Raw genomic sequence first — 15,440 nt, forward strand, 5'->3', positions numbered from 1 at the left:
GTTCTCAAAGTGGGGTCCAGGGACCCCCAGGGGTCCTCAAGGGGGTCCCCAGCAAAATGGGGAATAGCATCAAAAGCAGCTTAAAGGAGTACTTCACCCAAGAAATCACTTATTTTCTATCAATTACACACCCCATGAAGCCTTGAATTCATGGAGATTGTTTTGTTTTTGTCACATTCCTAAGCCAATAATTTGACGACCGGCGAAGTATCTGGCAGAGTCTCCTACTGAATCTACTACTGACTTCTTCATGGGGTGTGTAATTGATAGAAAATAAGTAATTTTTGGGGCGAACTACTAAAATAGCTACCAACTCACAACGCATTGCAATGCAAAGCATTGTGAGCTTGTACAGTAGATGTCGAAATGTTTTAATGTTTATGGAACCTTCTAATAACACAAATCTTGTATGGCGGTCCATGGCACATTGGGGGGGTCTGTGCCGTGGCCAAATACAAAATACAAAATAAATTGGGGGTCCTTGACATGAAAAAGTTTGAGAACCATTGCTTTACAATGTGCATTACATTTACTCACACACCGACGGCGGAGGAAACCATGCAAGGCACCAACCTGCTCATCGGCAAGAGTTAGGGGTGTCCTTATGCCAGTGTCTGGCATAAGGACACTTCGGCAGGAACCCAGAGGGAGCTGGGGATCGAACTGGGGATCGAACCAGTAACCTTTCGGTTTCCATTTCCAATCCAATGTGCCCACTCACAACGTTGTATCGAGATGCGTTGTGAGCTTGTAGATCTGCAATTTTTGAAAAATGTTAAAGAAGATTCGTCACCATACGATATTAGAGTATCGTCATTCGTCACTATATCAATACCACGGTATTTGATCAAAAATATTGTGTTATTTTGATTTTGTCCATACAGTATATTGCCCAGCCCTACTCCATGTGATTGCTTACTAAGAGGGTTATACTGTTTTAGGAGCCAGCCTACTATGGTACACATGAGCTTGCTGACTTTGGTATATCCAACGCAATTCTTGTTCCAACAGGTCAAGCTCCCCTGTTTCGGAGAATAAGAGTGTCATTTCAGAGCTTATTGGATGAGAGTCTCATTTGCCCTTGGCTGCCAAAGATGACGTTGCCATGGAAACAGCTTCTACTGTTATCAATCATCGACTGTCTGGCAGGTAAAACGTCTTTCTATATGTGTAATGATTCTTTTGCGCAAGGACGTTTACGATCCTGCGATGTCTAAAGAGATGAAAATCGTGTCACCAGTGCCACAACTGATGGGGCGCTGCATGAGTTTTTAGAGGCACGCCTCTCAATATTGACTTCCACTCACAATATGGGGTCAATACATTTCTGAGTTTTGCCCGGAGAAGAGTTTGCCATTTATCATTTTATTTAGTCCATGTCTTTTTTGATATATTATATAATGCACCAACTAGTTTAAATAACTCATCAGAGGGCTGCTGAGAGATCCCTCTATTAACCCATTAAGACCTGACTGAGACCGATTCTACAAATGTCTTCTAAATCCTAACAGTTTTCCGATTTTTTTTCCTATATCAGTGGTGCTCAAAACTTGTCAATGACCACCAAAATTATGTATTTGCCTACGGACCCACTCCCATCTCAAAATGTGTTGTTCCAGGGACCCCCAGAAGCTAAGATTTGAGTTAAAAATGTTCACTTTAAAACATTTGTATTCAAAGATATGCACAAATTGCGCAAAAGTTTTCAAAAATAGCAGATCCACAAGCTCATAGCGCGGCATGAAGTCACGCGCTATGAGCTTGTATATCTGCTACTTTATAGCCAAAGTATAAAATGACAAAGATTCTTTCCCGATTTAATGGGTTAACCAACAGCAGAATGTCACACTCATTGACTGGTGGGGACTTTAAGGTTTAATTTATACTATGTTTTGCAACGATATCGGCCCATTCGGTTACATATGAACACTCAGAGGTAAATGAACACTGAGGATTTTACTGTGTGCTTCTGACAGAATGTCTGGATAGTGGATCGTACCATGGTCCAAGATGGAGGATGGAACCGGGGGACTTGTTCATACCGGTAGATGCGATAGAGGAGGAGGCAACTCTGACCTGTGATGCCAAGGGGACCCCGCTCCCTCAGTACAGGTATGCAAGGATCACATCCTGGCTCCATTTCTCCACATGTGGACCCATGGCATTACAGTGCTTACAAAGTGCTTTACAGAGTGAAAGTCTTGGAGCCTGGATGAGCTTGGGACAATGTATAGAAAATATTATGCTGTCCATACTCTGCCAACGTTTTTTCTACGTCACCAGCTAAAAAAGTCACTATACATGCACATTATATATTAAAAAAAAATTGGCCATCAGTCAATATCTTTTACATGTTTTTTTAAACGCGTTGGGAGGTTTTATCAGATCTCCACATTAAATAACAATAAGAAATGATTGCTGCAGTTGGCCTTTAAAATATTGTCCAAGTTAAAGATATAAAGATATCAATTTTATACTGTAACTATGTTTTATGTTATCAATATCTACACAGTGAATGCTCCTCACATCGCTATATGCTCCTCATAATTCACTATAGACGCTTTTTGGTGGCTGATTTTACAGCTTTCTCCTCCACAGTCATTTGATTAGGGGCTTATGAATTCCCAGATTATGTTCTTTATGTGTAATAAGCATGGACTTAGGCTGTCTCCTTTATTAATTTCCCATGGAATTTGGATAAAGTGCAAGTAGGAATACTAAGCGTTTAGCTTCATTATGGCTTCAGTGATTCATATTGACTAACATACTGCCAATCTGTCTCGTGTCTCGCCAGATAGTATCTGAAGTGACACATGTGTAGCATCTTAATGACCATTGGCTCTTATAAAACACTATGAAACCAGCCTCTGTTGCTAGAGACTGGCCTAACGCTAACAGGCATTGATTAGAAGCATCTTTGGTGTTCAGTGGTGGAATTGCTTCAGCACGGCCAGTGCAGACGAGCTGAATGATAGCGGTGCGGAGTGCGTACATTCATTATCGCAGCTAAGACGAGGTATTTCCGTGCACTGATTAAAGGAGAGATGAGCATGTCTAGCGCGGCATCTTTTCAAGCTGGCTGTGGCGGGCTCCGCATGCCCTCGGCACCTCTCCGGCTCCTCTCTTGAAGTGTAAATGGGCTTACACTGCTGCTCTGTCCTCTCCTCTCGTTCCTCTCCTTTCCCTCCCTCTGCCAGCCCTGTCACTCACAGTAGATGGAATTCCCATCACCAGAGTGTTGCAGCATAATGGTAGAAAAGACATGTGTTATACACAGTGCCCTCCTTTTTTCCAAAGTGGACGTTGGGCGCAATGCAGTATTAGTTATTTTTTTCACCCTTTGTCAACAGGAAATGAAATTTAGTTTCAAGGTTTTGCCTCACCACGGGTCAAGAAGCTAGAGGCTGTAGACTGCAGAAGAATCTGGAATGCTTCGGTTTCTGTGTGGTCAGATGGTCAGACACTTATAAAGCAAGGCTCAAGCAAAACTGGCGATCGTATTCAATCACCTACCTGCAATATGTCCTATGTTCAGGCCAGGGTAACGTTGAGCAATTATGCTTCAGAGAGACACACACACACACACACACACACACACACACACACACACACACACACACACACACACACACACACACACACACACACACACACACACACACACACACAGAGGAAACAGGTTTCTGAGTGCTCTAAATGCAATGCCTATAAGTCAAAGAGAGCAATACGTTCCAACAACAGATATTAACAGCCTTCAGTATGTGCCTAGTCTCACTCATCCTAAGTGACACACTGACTGCCCTGTGCTCCTCAAAGTTGACGTTTGTACATGGTGGATTTACTCTAGCCGCCCAAGCTTCCTAGGGCTCTTGAGCTTACGAACGGAATATGGCAGCAAGCACCCTTCAACATCGAGAGGTTTTTACGTATTCTTTAAGAAATGATTCTGAAGGTTAGTCCTGAAAGCTTTTGGAAAGTTGGTTGTCATGCCGTAAGCCATTTTTTCATTTCACCGAGGAAGGCCTTTTTGATGAATCATGGGGAACTCCTGTTACTTTTCAGTGTATTCACTTTTTTTTTGTAGAGGTATTTTTAGTTGGTTTATATGATGGTTAAGCAAAGCAGTGGGAAGCAAAGCATTAGAATAATTTTATAACGCGTTCAGGGGTGGGAAGGTTATGTAAAGTGGAAAGCACCTATTTTGTTTGGCTTGCGCTGCATGAACTTGGCTTGTGCTTTCTTCTTGTCAGGTGATAACCTCACCTGGTATTAAGGATATTATTGTTAAAGGAATTCACAATAAAGTCTTTATGCCTGTGACTGTAACCGTAGTGTAATCTTATATATAATTCCCTCCTTCCAAACATGTTTCTTCTGTTGCCCTTCAGTAAACAGCAAAGTCTTCAGTGTTCATTTTTGCATTTGTAACTTGGAGAGTGTACTGTACTAATGTAACCAAATTGACCCGTAACAGGTTAATTTAGTAACATTTGTACACTGTCAGAGTTAAATTAACATTCAGGATTTTATAGTGTAGAAGTGGAGAGAGTTCTGTGTGAGAAAGCAGATGTGCTGTCTTTGCCAGAAGCAGTTTCTATTCCTCCTTGGCACACACTCACCCGAACCAATGCTGACACTTCCCCGTTGTCTTCAGAAGTTGGTGTTAAGAAAAGCATTCTCTCACCAGTGAACTGTTTTTTTTTTTTTACATTAGATAGTAATTATCTTCTGTGCACAAGCGTTGGTGTAAAGACAGCCCTAGATAGCCATGAATTGCAACCTGTCCGTTTTAAAATGCTAAACCCACACAGACATCCTTCCTCCAACAGAGTTGTGATCTTGAGCTTGCCTCCTCCTGTCAGCCAACCTTGGTGGTCGGTGAGATAGGAATGGACGGCGTGTTTTGGCAGCAGCTGATGGTGTCTTTGCCCTCACAGATGGTCACTGAATGGGACACTCATAAATCTGGGCCTGGATCTTCGACGGCGTCTGTCTGGGGGCAACCTCATTATAAGGAGCCTGGACCGTTACCAGGATGCTGGGATGTACCAATGTATGGCCTACAACACTGTAGGAGCCATTCTCAGCAGGAGAGCAAGTCTACAGTTTGCCTGTAAGTTGTGTTATATAATGTATAAGTAGGGCAGGGGGTTATGGACAGAATGAAGTATAACAATATTTTTGTCCAAATACCTCATGCCGATATTGGGATGATAATATTGTATTCTTCTTCTTTCTTTAAAAACTAATACTTTTAAATTTTAAAGAAAATAAGGCTTAAGTGATCATATCACAATATTACAGTACGCTATCCAAAATCCCAGATGATGATAACTAGTCTCATATCACAATAGCAATGTAATATTGATTCATTGCCCAGCCCCAGCTATATAAGTAATTTCTTTATACACTACACATCGTGATTCCAAATGGTTCTTGAATGTGCTTGTAACTGCCCTTGTGTTCATGGAAGTAATATGTTTTCATAGGCCTGGGTCCCAGAGGACAGGGAAAATGTTCCTTTCTGTATTGAAAAGCTTTATGAATGAAGGTATTTGATAATAGAACACACTGTATTTGAGTTGATAATTATATATATTACAAGGCCCTGTGCTTCTACGTAGCTTACCCTTGGGTACTTCGAATGATCCATATTCTCACACCCTCCATCTCTCTTGAGCATTACGGCACTTAAATTATCATTATGAAATTATCATTCATAGTGCATTGTGGATGACAATTTCCTCTAATATGGTCTTGTATGAGTGTCTTCTATGGCATTTACTTGTTTCCTATTCCCTTGTGTGTTTTCCTGTAAGATTATGGAATGACCTTTGTCACCTCCCTCCCTTCCTCCTTCAGACTTGGATCATTTTAGGGTCCACACCAGGAGTGCGGTCTCTGTGCGAGAGGGGCAGGGAGTGGTGTTACTTTGTGGAACACCCCCACACTCAGGAGGTGAAGTAACTCTCTTATACTCTACTCGCTACATTTTGACAAAACTAAAAGATCATTTTTCAAACAATGGCATACCTTTGGAATTTTCATTGTGAATTGGTTCAGCGACTTGAACCCTAGTGTCCCTATTATGGGGATAAGTAAAGTTTGTCAAAAATAGCTGATCTACAAGCTCGCAACGCGTTGCGAGCTTGTAGATCAGTTATTTTCGTTGAAGAGATTTGGTGTGGAGGGAAATAATAGAGGATCTAGTATAGAGCCCTGGGCAACTACGTAGGTAGGGTTTAACTGGTTAATCACATTCTATTTTAAGTTTCTAGTCATTGCTAATTGATTGTTCTCCCTTCTAGACCTTACTTATGCATGGGTCTTCAATGAGTACCCATACTTTGTTCAGCAAGACAATCGACGCTTTGTCTCCCAGGAGACGGGAAACCTGTACATTTCCAAGGTGGAGACCTCTGATGTGGGCAACTACACGTGTGTGGTGATGAACAGCATCACAAAGGGCAAAGTTCATAGTTCACCTACATCGTTGATCCTCAGAACAGATGGTACGATTCAAAAATGTTTTTCCATAACGTATTAAAATAAGTATTTTCAGCCGTGTAATGAGGGTATTCTTTTTTTTTTATAATAACGTATTTTCCGTCCTATATTTGATGAATTTAACATGACTCCTAGGTTGCTAATGGTAGTGAATAAATCCTTGCAGCAGGATCTAGGCCAGTAAACAAACAACCTGTACGTTTTCTATGCTGACGTTGCTTGCCCATAATTCTCTCTCGGTTTAAAAGCATTCCCTGTGCTGTGCTTTCATGTGAATTCACCCGGCAGTTGCGGATACCAATAGATTGCTCTATTTTCTGTTAAGCTTAAAAAATAAAAAATAAATAAAAAACACATTGCCTTTTTAGATGAATTAAACGTTATCCAGCAACCAGAAATTTCTGCCGGTTGATAGACTGAGAAAAGATGTTCTCATAACGATTATTCTATCAATTACTTTTTTTGATTAACTCATTCAGTGCCCAGCTTTTTTTTTTTTTCCATGACGTCTTAGACGTCATGTGGCGCACGGGGCGTCAGGCCACGTGACGTCTTAGACGTCATGTGGCACTGAATGAGTTAATCGAATGATCGAGAAGTGTTTTTTTAAATATATTTTTTATATATCGAATCGACGTGAACAAAATCTAATAGATGACTAAATCGATTAGTCTGCATTTTTGCTATTTTTGAACATTTATTATTTTATTAAAATATATTTTTTATGATTAAATCACATAGTTTGATGAACTGTTGCAACCCTAGTTTGAAACCCAGTCCCATTACCTAATGCTACCAGGCCTAATTCCTGCCTGGTTTCACAGAATATTGATATAAACTATATTATGATACTTGAACTTAAGATACAGTAGATGTCTAACATACTCTTTGCTACCTAGAAGTGGTTTGAATAATTTGTCCACTTCACACATAAGTGACTAGTGGCTACACATTTAAGAGGTGTAGCTCTTTCAAGTTCACCCAAGAGAGAATGTTAGCTCATGTGGCTTCTTTTCTATTGCCTCTGTTATTTTTTACTATGCTATTGTTTGGTCCATAATGCAAGCTTGTGTGTCATGAATAATGGAAGAGTGAACATGTACTTGTGCTTGCACTTGATAGGAGTGATGGGCGAATATGAGCCGAAAATAGAAGTTCATTTCCCTGACAATGTACCCGCCGCCAAAGGATCAACAGTAACGCTGGAGTGTTTCGCCCTCGGGAAGTAAGCTGGATTTCTTGAACCATGTTTTCAATCTTTCTCCTGTCTTTCATTCCAGTCAAGGAATCCTGGGATTTCTACTGTATATTGTAATTTCACTGGAACAATTGTCTCTTAGAGAATAGCATCCTACCATGACAGGTCTGAAAAATGTAAAAACTTGCTTTTACTTGTAAGAAAAAAAGGCTATGTTTTCGTGCAAGCTAACTTCCAGAAAAGCTTTTCTCTTTATTCATAGTTGGAGTGCGAATAGGTTTTAAGTGGCGTCAATCCCAATATTGTGGACCTATAAAGACAGCCAGGGTCGTAAATCTTTAAAGGGAACTTAACTGAGGTTTACTTCCCCTATGTCTTCCAGCCCTGTCCCAGAGATCACCTGGAAGAGAGCCAACGGTGTTCCTTTCCCCAGCAAAGTCAAGATGAAGTACTCAAATGCCGTGCTGGAGATTCCAAGTTTCCAGCAGGATGACACAGGGGGCTATGAGTGCGTGGCTGAAAACAAGATGGGCAAGAACATGGCCACTGGCCGACTAGCCTTCTACGGTACTGTGATGTCCATGAAGTGGAACACCTACTAAGCACCTACTGTACAGTACTACACTCACTGCACCTGTGTTATTGTCAACCCATTAAGACCTGGAACGCATCTGTGTTACTTTAGATTTCTTTGGCTATTCAAAAACAGCAGATATACAAGCTCATTGAGTAGCTTGTAGATCTGCTATTTTTGTAAAAATCGTGAAAATGTGTGGAAATCTTTGAATATATATTATTTCAAAGCGAACATTTTTTACTCAAATCTTTGCTTCTCGGGGTACAAAATATTTTGAGATGGGGGTCCGTGGCCAAATACATATAATCTTGGGGGTCCTTCACATGAAAAGGTTTTGAACACACCACTGTAAACAAGATAATTTTTTTCAGAAAACTGTTGGGATTTAGAAGACTTTTTTTTTATCAGTCTCAGGTCTTAATGGGTTAAGATACTACTAGATATTTCAAAAGGTGGGCACACTTTATTTACAGTACAGTACAGTACCTCATTTTAAAACATTTTGTTATGTCGTTAGTTACACTTGTGATTGTGCGGCATGATACAAACTAGAGCTGGCATGAGAAATACACCAAATACATCAAAGTTGTTTTATTCATTATATCACAAAAAGTTCCCACTACCGTGTAAGGACAACCTAAATCATCATGTCCTTAAGCTTATCTGCAATGCGAGACCATACTTAACGTTTTTCTCGCTCGCTCCATGTACAGTAATGCCGTTGATAATTCTTGATACAAAAGTTAAAACCCATTGGCGAAATGTTGAGGAGGTTTCCATCTCGTAGCCACCATCTTCTTTGCTGCTGTTAAAATGAATAAGGTGCAATATCAAGAATTGTTTGGTTTTAATTTTACTCATAGAGGAGGCAAAACAACACACGGTATTCACAAAGAAAGCTCTGCATGTTAACACAAACGTAATCACTTTCACATAAAGTGCCCAATTTGTTGCTGTACGTATGCAAAAGGCGAGAAACATGGGCTTGTTTGTGTAGTGGGTTGAGAAAGAGTCAGGTGAAGCTAATTATGCATGCTAGCATGGCGGTGGGGTGAGAGCTTAGTATCCATCATCACAGCTTCCTGCTCCCTGGTGTTTCATACTGTAACATCTGGTGCTAATCTTGAATTGCCACAGGGTGGTGACACATTTAAGAGATGGAACTCTATAAAAAAAACAAAAAAACAAAGTGGTACCCTACATTCACTCCTCTTTATTTGCCAAGTGGGCAACTCTTTAAAGAAGAAAGTGGCTCCTCCATCTCCTGACTCTTACGATCTGCATTGATTCAAACTGTCAGTCTGCAAACACCCGTCCTCAGCATCACATTGGCTCCAACATATTCAGTGAGGGAGTTAGTCCATCCACCTACCTGTCTCTCTCTGGCATATCAATAGAGTCTATGTGTGTGTTCCCTTTAGCCAAACCTCAGTGGATACAGACGATGAAGGACACGGCCTTGGCCATAGAAGAGCGGCTGTACTGGGAGTGTAAAGCCAATGGCAAGCCCAAGCCCTCCTACACCTGGCTGAAGAACGGCCAATCACTGGCCTTAGAGGTAAAAACAGGAACATGTGTTCTTGTTTTATAACCCACTCACGTTATATTTCATATATTTTGGGTCATTCTGTTATTTGTTTTTAGGACAGATCATTATAGCATGGAACAGATTTCTCATTTGGAGTACAAGGCACGGCGACATGAAATACAGGTGTGTGAGTAGGGTCACGCGTGTAAGTGCCTTGGCGACGCGTGTCGTGATAGATGCGACTGAGCTTTTCTCTGTTCTACTCCTCCTCGGCACGTTACAGAGTCTTGAGTGGATCAGTGTAGTACCCAGGAGGCCGCTCCATTTCATCTGAATGGGGCCAGTGGTTGTTTTCATTATTCATGCTACATGGTCAAGCTTCTCTAGCTTGAGGGACAATGGGCTTAATCTACTGTGAAATGTACACGGTAGCAGCAAACGTAACTCAGTTTCTGTAGCGTGGTGTCTCTGTTTTTCAACTTGAGCACAACACTGATTCTGCCCTGTTGGTATGTTCCATTTTCTTACAGGATGTTGGAGATGTTCTGTGCTAGATTGCACTTCACTTGGATAAGAATTTCTTTGCTAGTGGTCACTGCATGTTACCATAAATATCGATATAAAATAAAAATATATATATATATATTTCGTAAGAGAAACAATACAGAAATAATTAATTAAAGATAACTTGGAAGAAAATAATACTATATACTATAATATAACGAATCACCACTTTTTCAGGTGACCAATTTTTCTGCCAAAATGTATGTATTTTGTAGTGTTTTAGAATTAAATAATTCAGTTGCATTCTATCCTCTTTGTCTTATCAGGAAAGGATCCATATTGACGATGGGGTCCTCTCTGTGTCTGTCTTGATGCTGTCCGACGCCGGAATGTACCAGTGTGTGGCTGAGAATAAACATGGCGTCATATATTTCAGTGCTGAGCTCATGGTTTTAGGTAAAATGGCTTTTTCTTATCTTCGGTGCAAATCCCTAAGTTGATGTAACCAAAGAATCGGAAAGGTCACCTTACTGTCATTCTAAAGGTTGTCTGGATTAATGGATAATGGGTTCCGTGAGATTGGTTTGTGGGGTCAAACACATTTTTTTTATTTATCCTGACCTAATATACTGATTTACTTTTATGTAACCGCTGAAAAGGGCGAAGATGAGATGATAGATGAATGTTTGATTTTAATAATTTTCTTCAAAGTTGGAGCTCTTCTCACTAAATGTGAATATCAAATATGAGTATGACCATATTTTATGCAACCTGATAAAAAAAGGTTACGGTTACTTTCATCCATGTAGAGTTTTGTCATAAATCGTTCTGGCTTATATATTTAAAAGAACTTGTTATGTAAAAAAAGAAAGAAAAATCAAACAGTAGACTTCAGGGTGATTCCACTTTCATTTCATTGTAAATCCCATTACAAATGTTTGAAAAAGCCGTCTCTGCAGAACATTAAGGGTTGACAACTTTCATCGACCTGGTTGTAACCTAGATCAAGTGTCCTGTGAGATTTGCAATGGTCCCCTTCTTAGGTCTGTTTGCTTCTTCCCATCAGCCTCTCCTCCAGACTTCACAGGGAACCTCCTGAGAGCTCTGCTCAAATCCAAAGCAGGCACCACGGTGACTTTGGAGTGTAAGCCCCAGGCCTATCCTCTTGCAAGCATTCTGTGGAAGAAAGGCAACTTGCCTATTCACACCAATGACAGGTATTAATTAAATACACTAAAGTTAACAACAGTGATGATGATGAACCGTTTTCAATGTACCCACAGGGTGGTCATTCCAATGGATCCCAGGGAAATTGAATCGGCCTCTAATAATATGTGACTGTTTTTGTTTAGTTTTTTGTTCCAGAGGGGTAATAAGAATTATTGTCTCCGCCAGGCCGAAAGGCATGGCGAGAGAGTATGTTTTGCCCCCTGTCCGTCCGTGTGTCCGTCCGTCCGTCCTTCCGTCTGCGAGCAGCTAATCTCCGCCACCGTTGGCCCGGTCGCTGTGAAACAGTGCACACACACTCCCTGGATGCCACAGCAGAACTTCTGCCCCACATTTTTCAGATCAGCATGTCATAGCGCCACCACGAGGCCGACTTTTGCAAAACACATTTTTGGATATTACTGCTACAGATTTTGTCCGAACAACACGCAAATCGGTACACAGTATCTCTATAGTCATGTGATAAACACGGATCTGTCCGATTTTCTATATTCCATCCTAATTGGCTAAGATTGGCCTCCAAAGTTTGCAGGATTCCTTCGTTTTGAACAAAATGCCTCAAATCATGAACGTAGCATGTGATTTCCGTCAAATTTTCCACGTAGATTCCCACTTGGCCCAGGAAGAAATGCCACTTGAAAACTTTCACATCAGCCTCATGGTGGCGCTATAACAGGCCAATTCACGTTTTTATTTATAACTGCACCGATCTTCGTGCAACTTTGCAAGCACACTCCCTTCATTTATTTTACTTTCACTTTTAACTTGCTTTGTTGCCATGTCTGCGTTTTATAAGCGACTTTTGGGGTAATTTGGCGCCTGTTTTGGGCTTGTTTTCAAGCTTTTCATGCTTATTTCTCTCGTAAAATAATAATAATAATAAATATGGCACCTGGTACAAAGACCCCTTAACGTGCAGTAGGCGGCTAATTTGTGCCTGATGTAAAATTACGTAATATTAAAATACTACAAACGCACGACGGCGAGATTTTGTGCTTTTTAAATGCTATAATAGGCCTATAGATTGATATCATTAATGTAATTCCCACATTTTTTCACCCGCGGTTTATCCAATATTAATTCATTATTATATTTGATTGACCCAAATCCACCCAAACTGTGGTTAACTGTGGCAACCGCGGCTAAAACCGCGATCCGCGCATCTCTATTGTACGCACATTCCCACTAGGCCGAGGAAGAATTGCCCCCCTTTTCACATTGGCCTGTTATAGCGCCACCAGCAGGTCTAATTTAGCAAACCACATTTTTGGAACAAAATGCCTCAAATCATGAATGCAGTGTCCGATTGCTGTGAAAGGCCTAAGAAGAAATGACACCCTTTTCACATTGACCTATTATAGCGCCACCAGGAGGCCATGATAACCTACCTGACCTGGCGGAGACTTGTGCTCCGAGGAGCACTTTTTCTAGTTATGGTTGAATTCATGTATGTTGAACTGATCTGAAAATGTTACATATAAAATCAGCCAAACGTTTTAACTTTATTCATAAAAGAAAACTATACAATTGTCATATTATCTCACCTAAAATGTGTATTCAAAGAAAATATAGTACAAAGAATACTATTGATAATATATCTAGAACATATAATGTACACGTTCTACTATATACTATGTTGTATTATGTATAGGAGCAGAAGATATAACAGAAGTAGAAGCAGATATAGGCAATGTAGACATACTCATGGTAAGCTGAGCACAGGCTGCTGAGGCAGAGAGGGGTGCATCAGAGTAAGATTTGGTAGCAGTTACTTTACAATAAATCTCAATAAGAGAATACCAGCACTTACTTTTGCCATGTACTGTATGTTTGCACATACACTAAAGTCATTTTGGAGAGTTTGATTCATTGCACTGAATAACAACAATTATAGAAACATTTATAATTATTTGCACAATATAAAAAAAAACGATATGATGTACAATATCTCTGCTGTCCGGCCGCAATCAGCTAACTCCAAAACGCTCATTTTTCGGGAAATGAAAAAACAAATTATACGCTTTTCAGGAAATGAAGAAAACCTTATATTTTTTAAAACCGCAGCAGATCTGTCCTGTGTCTGTGTGCGCTCACTGCGTTGTGCTGTGGAACGGCACAGCAGCAGGAGGAGAGGGGGTGGAGTTGCATGGTTTGACGGACAGGTTGAGGATCCAATGGAGTTACGAGGTTTTGTCAGAGGCGCTTTTTGATACTTTTCATTGGTTCAAATTATTATTATTTTTACACAGACGTAAAGGGTGTTCAATAGCGTTGATTTATGGAGAAAAAAAAAGAAGCTGAAAATGGAGTTAGCTGGTTCCTGCTGGACAGCGACGATATACAATGTAAGCTAGAGGTTGAAATAGAAACATGTACAAAAGACATTATACTATATATCACAGTCATGGTAGGATGCTATACCAATATGATCTAGCTTGCAAACCGTCTTTGACATTAAATGTAAATGTCAATGCTTGGAAAAGCTAAAACAGTGCCTCTGTCTATGGACTTTTATAGGGTAACTCTTTCATCTGATGGAACTTTGAGATTGGCTAATGTGACCAAGTCTGATGCGGGCAGCTATAACTGCTTTGCAAGGAATCGCTTCGGGATGTCTAGTACAACAGGGAGACTCCTTGTTACAGGTAAGTTTGTTACTGTCAAATTCATGAGATGCACTTTCTAAGAAAGCTTTATAGCAAGCTATAGATTATCAGGAAAAGGGCAACTATAGCACTTCTAGAGGATGTGAGTCAATAACTGGTGGTTGGAAAACAAACAAAACAAGTCTTTTCTCTGAGAAGTGTTTCGGGGAATGTCAAAGCGTCTGAAAGTCTCTGCCCATGAGGCTCAAGTCTATGCATAGTAATGCAACTGCCTCCCTTGATTTTCGTTTTAGTTGTTTAACATTATATCGAGTGAGTAACCCCAACGTAGTATTCATTTGCAAACTTCTAAGAAGTTTTAGTCTTATACTTCTGTCTGGGTTTATCATAATTTCTTTTGCTGTTTTGTCTGACTACATCTGGCAGTGGGTGCAATAATGTCTTTCAAAGGTCTTTGTGAAACAACTCGATCATTGTTTTCCTTGAAGCAGTTGAAAGCAACCAATTTACTGCAACAAATGAAGGCGCCGGGAGGGGAAGTGAAGGAAGTCTTTAATAGAGTTGTTACAGATGCCATTATTATTGTTTGAAGTGTGTTTGAAGTCAAGTAATACTTGGGTGTTTTCCAGGTTTCTTATTTGTTTCATTAATGTGTTGAGGATTACTTGCTCTAACTAAAGTGGGACTCAAGGACATTATACCGTCAGTACCACAGTGGTTTGACCATTGATTATTAATGCTTTAAGAACTGAAGAGACACTTGGCATGTAATTATTTTAAGCCCTGACAGTTAATATCAGGTGAGACAGGTGTCTTTGTGTTGTGAATTCTCTATTTGAGTCAGGCAAATTCATTATCTTGACTTTTGAAGCACAGCATGGTTCGGCCAAACAATAGGTTTAGTTCTCTTCACACAGTGCCCCTCATTTTCGTTGGGCGTGTGCAGTAGCGCCTGTCATGCCAGCAACAGTTTTATCTGATTCTCAGTTCATTGTAATTGCTCTCAGGATTACAGAAGATTAAGCTAGCTGTGTTATGAATATTAGGCCTTTTTAGCAGTGGCAGGCTCTGTGTTATCATATTAGGTACTTGACTTAAGCTTTCATGATACCCCACTCACTTTACATAATGTTGGCCTGGATAGGACTCGTTGTCTGCCACGGTACTGTACATTCATCTGTTCCAGTAAGCAGTTATTCATAATTTCCTGGAAACCTGCAAAGCAGCATACATGAAATTATAACATGTACATGATTGACTCCCCATTACCCTGCAATGAAGTCTTTCTTGTGC

General features: G+C 40.3%; 1 protein-coding gene across 1 annotated transcript in view; it reads left to right on the forward strand.

The window, feature by feature from the left end:
• Positions 1–1,025: 1,025 nt before the first annotated feature.
• Positions 1,026–15,440, forward strand: part of LOC311054442 (contactin-3-like) — a 36,382-nt gene continuing 21,967 nt past the window's right edge. Inside the window, exons 1-11 of the mRNA XM_084070412.1 lie at positions 1,026–1,149; positions 1,977–2,112; positions 4,938–5,113; positions 5,863–5,958; positions 6,309–6,512; positions 7,630–7,732; positions 8,088–8,272; positions 9,704–9,840; positions 10,641–10,770; positions 11,381–11,531; positions 14,059–14,186. Coding sequence (XP_083926538.1) covers positions 1,095–1,149; positions 1,977–2,112; positions 4,938–5,113; positions 5,863–5,958; positions 6,309–6,512; positions 7,630–7,732; positions 8,088–8,272; positions 9,704–9,840; positions 10,641–10,770; positions 11,381–11,531; positions 14,059–14,186 — 1,501 coding nt within the window. The 5' untranslated portion in view covers positions 1,026–1,094. The remainder of the gene's footprint in view (positions 1,150–1,976; positions 2,113–4,937; positions 5,114–5,862; positions 5,959–6,308; positions 6,513–7,629; positions 7,733–8,087; positions 8,273–9,703; positions 9,841–10,640; positions 10,771–11,380; positions 11,532–14,058; positions 14,187–15,440) is intronic.

Source organism: Gymnoscopelus microlampas (assembly GCF_963454915.1).
Source record: "Gymnoscopelus microlampas genome assembly, chromosome: 10".
NCBI lineage: Eukaryota > Metazoa > Chordata > Actinopteri > Myctophiformes > Myctophidae > Gymnoscopelus > Gymnoscopelus microlampas.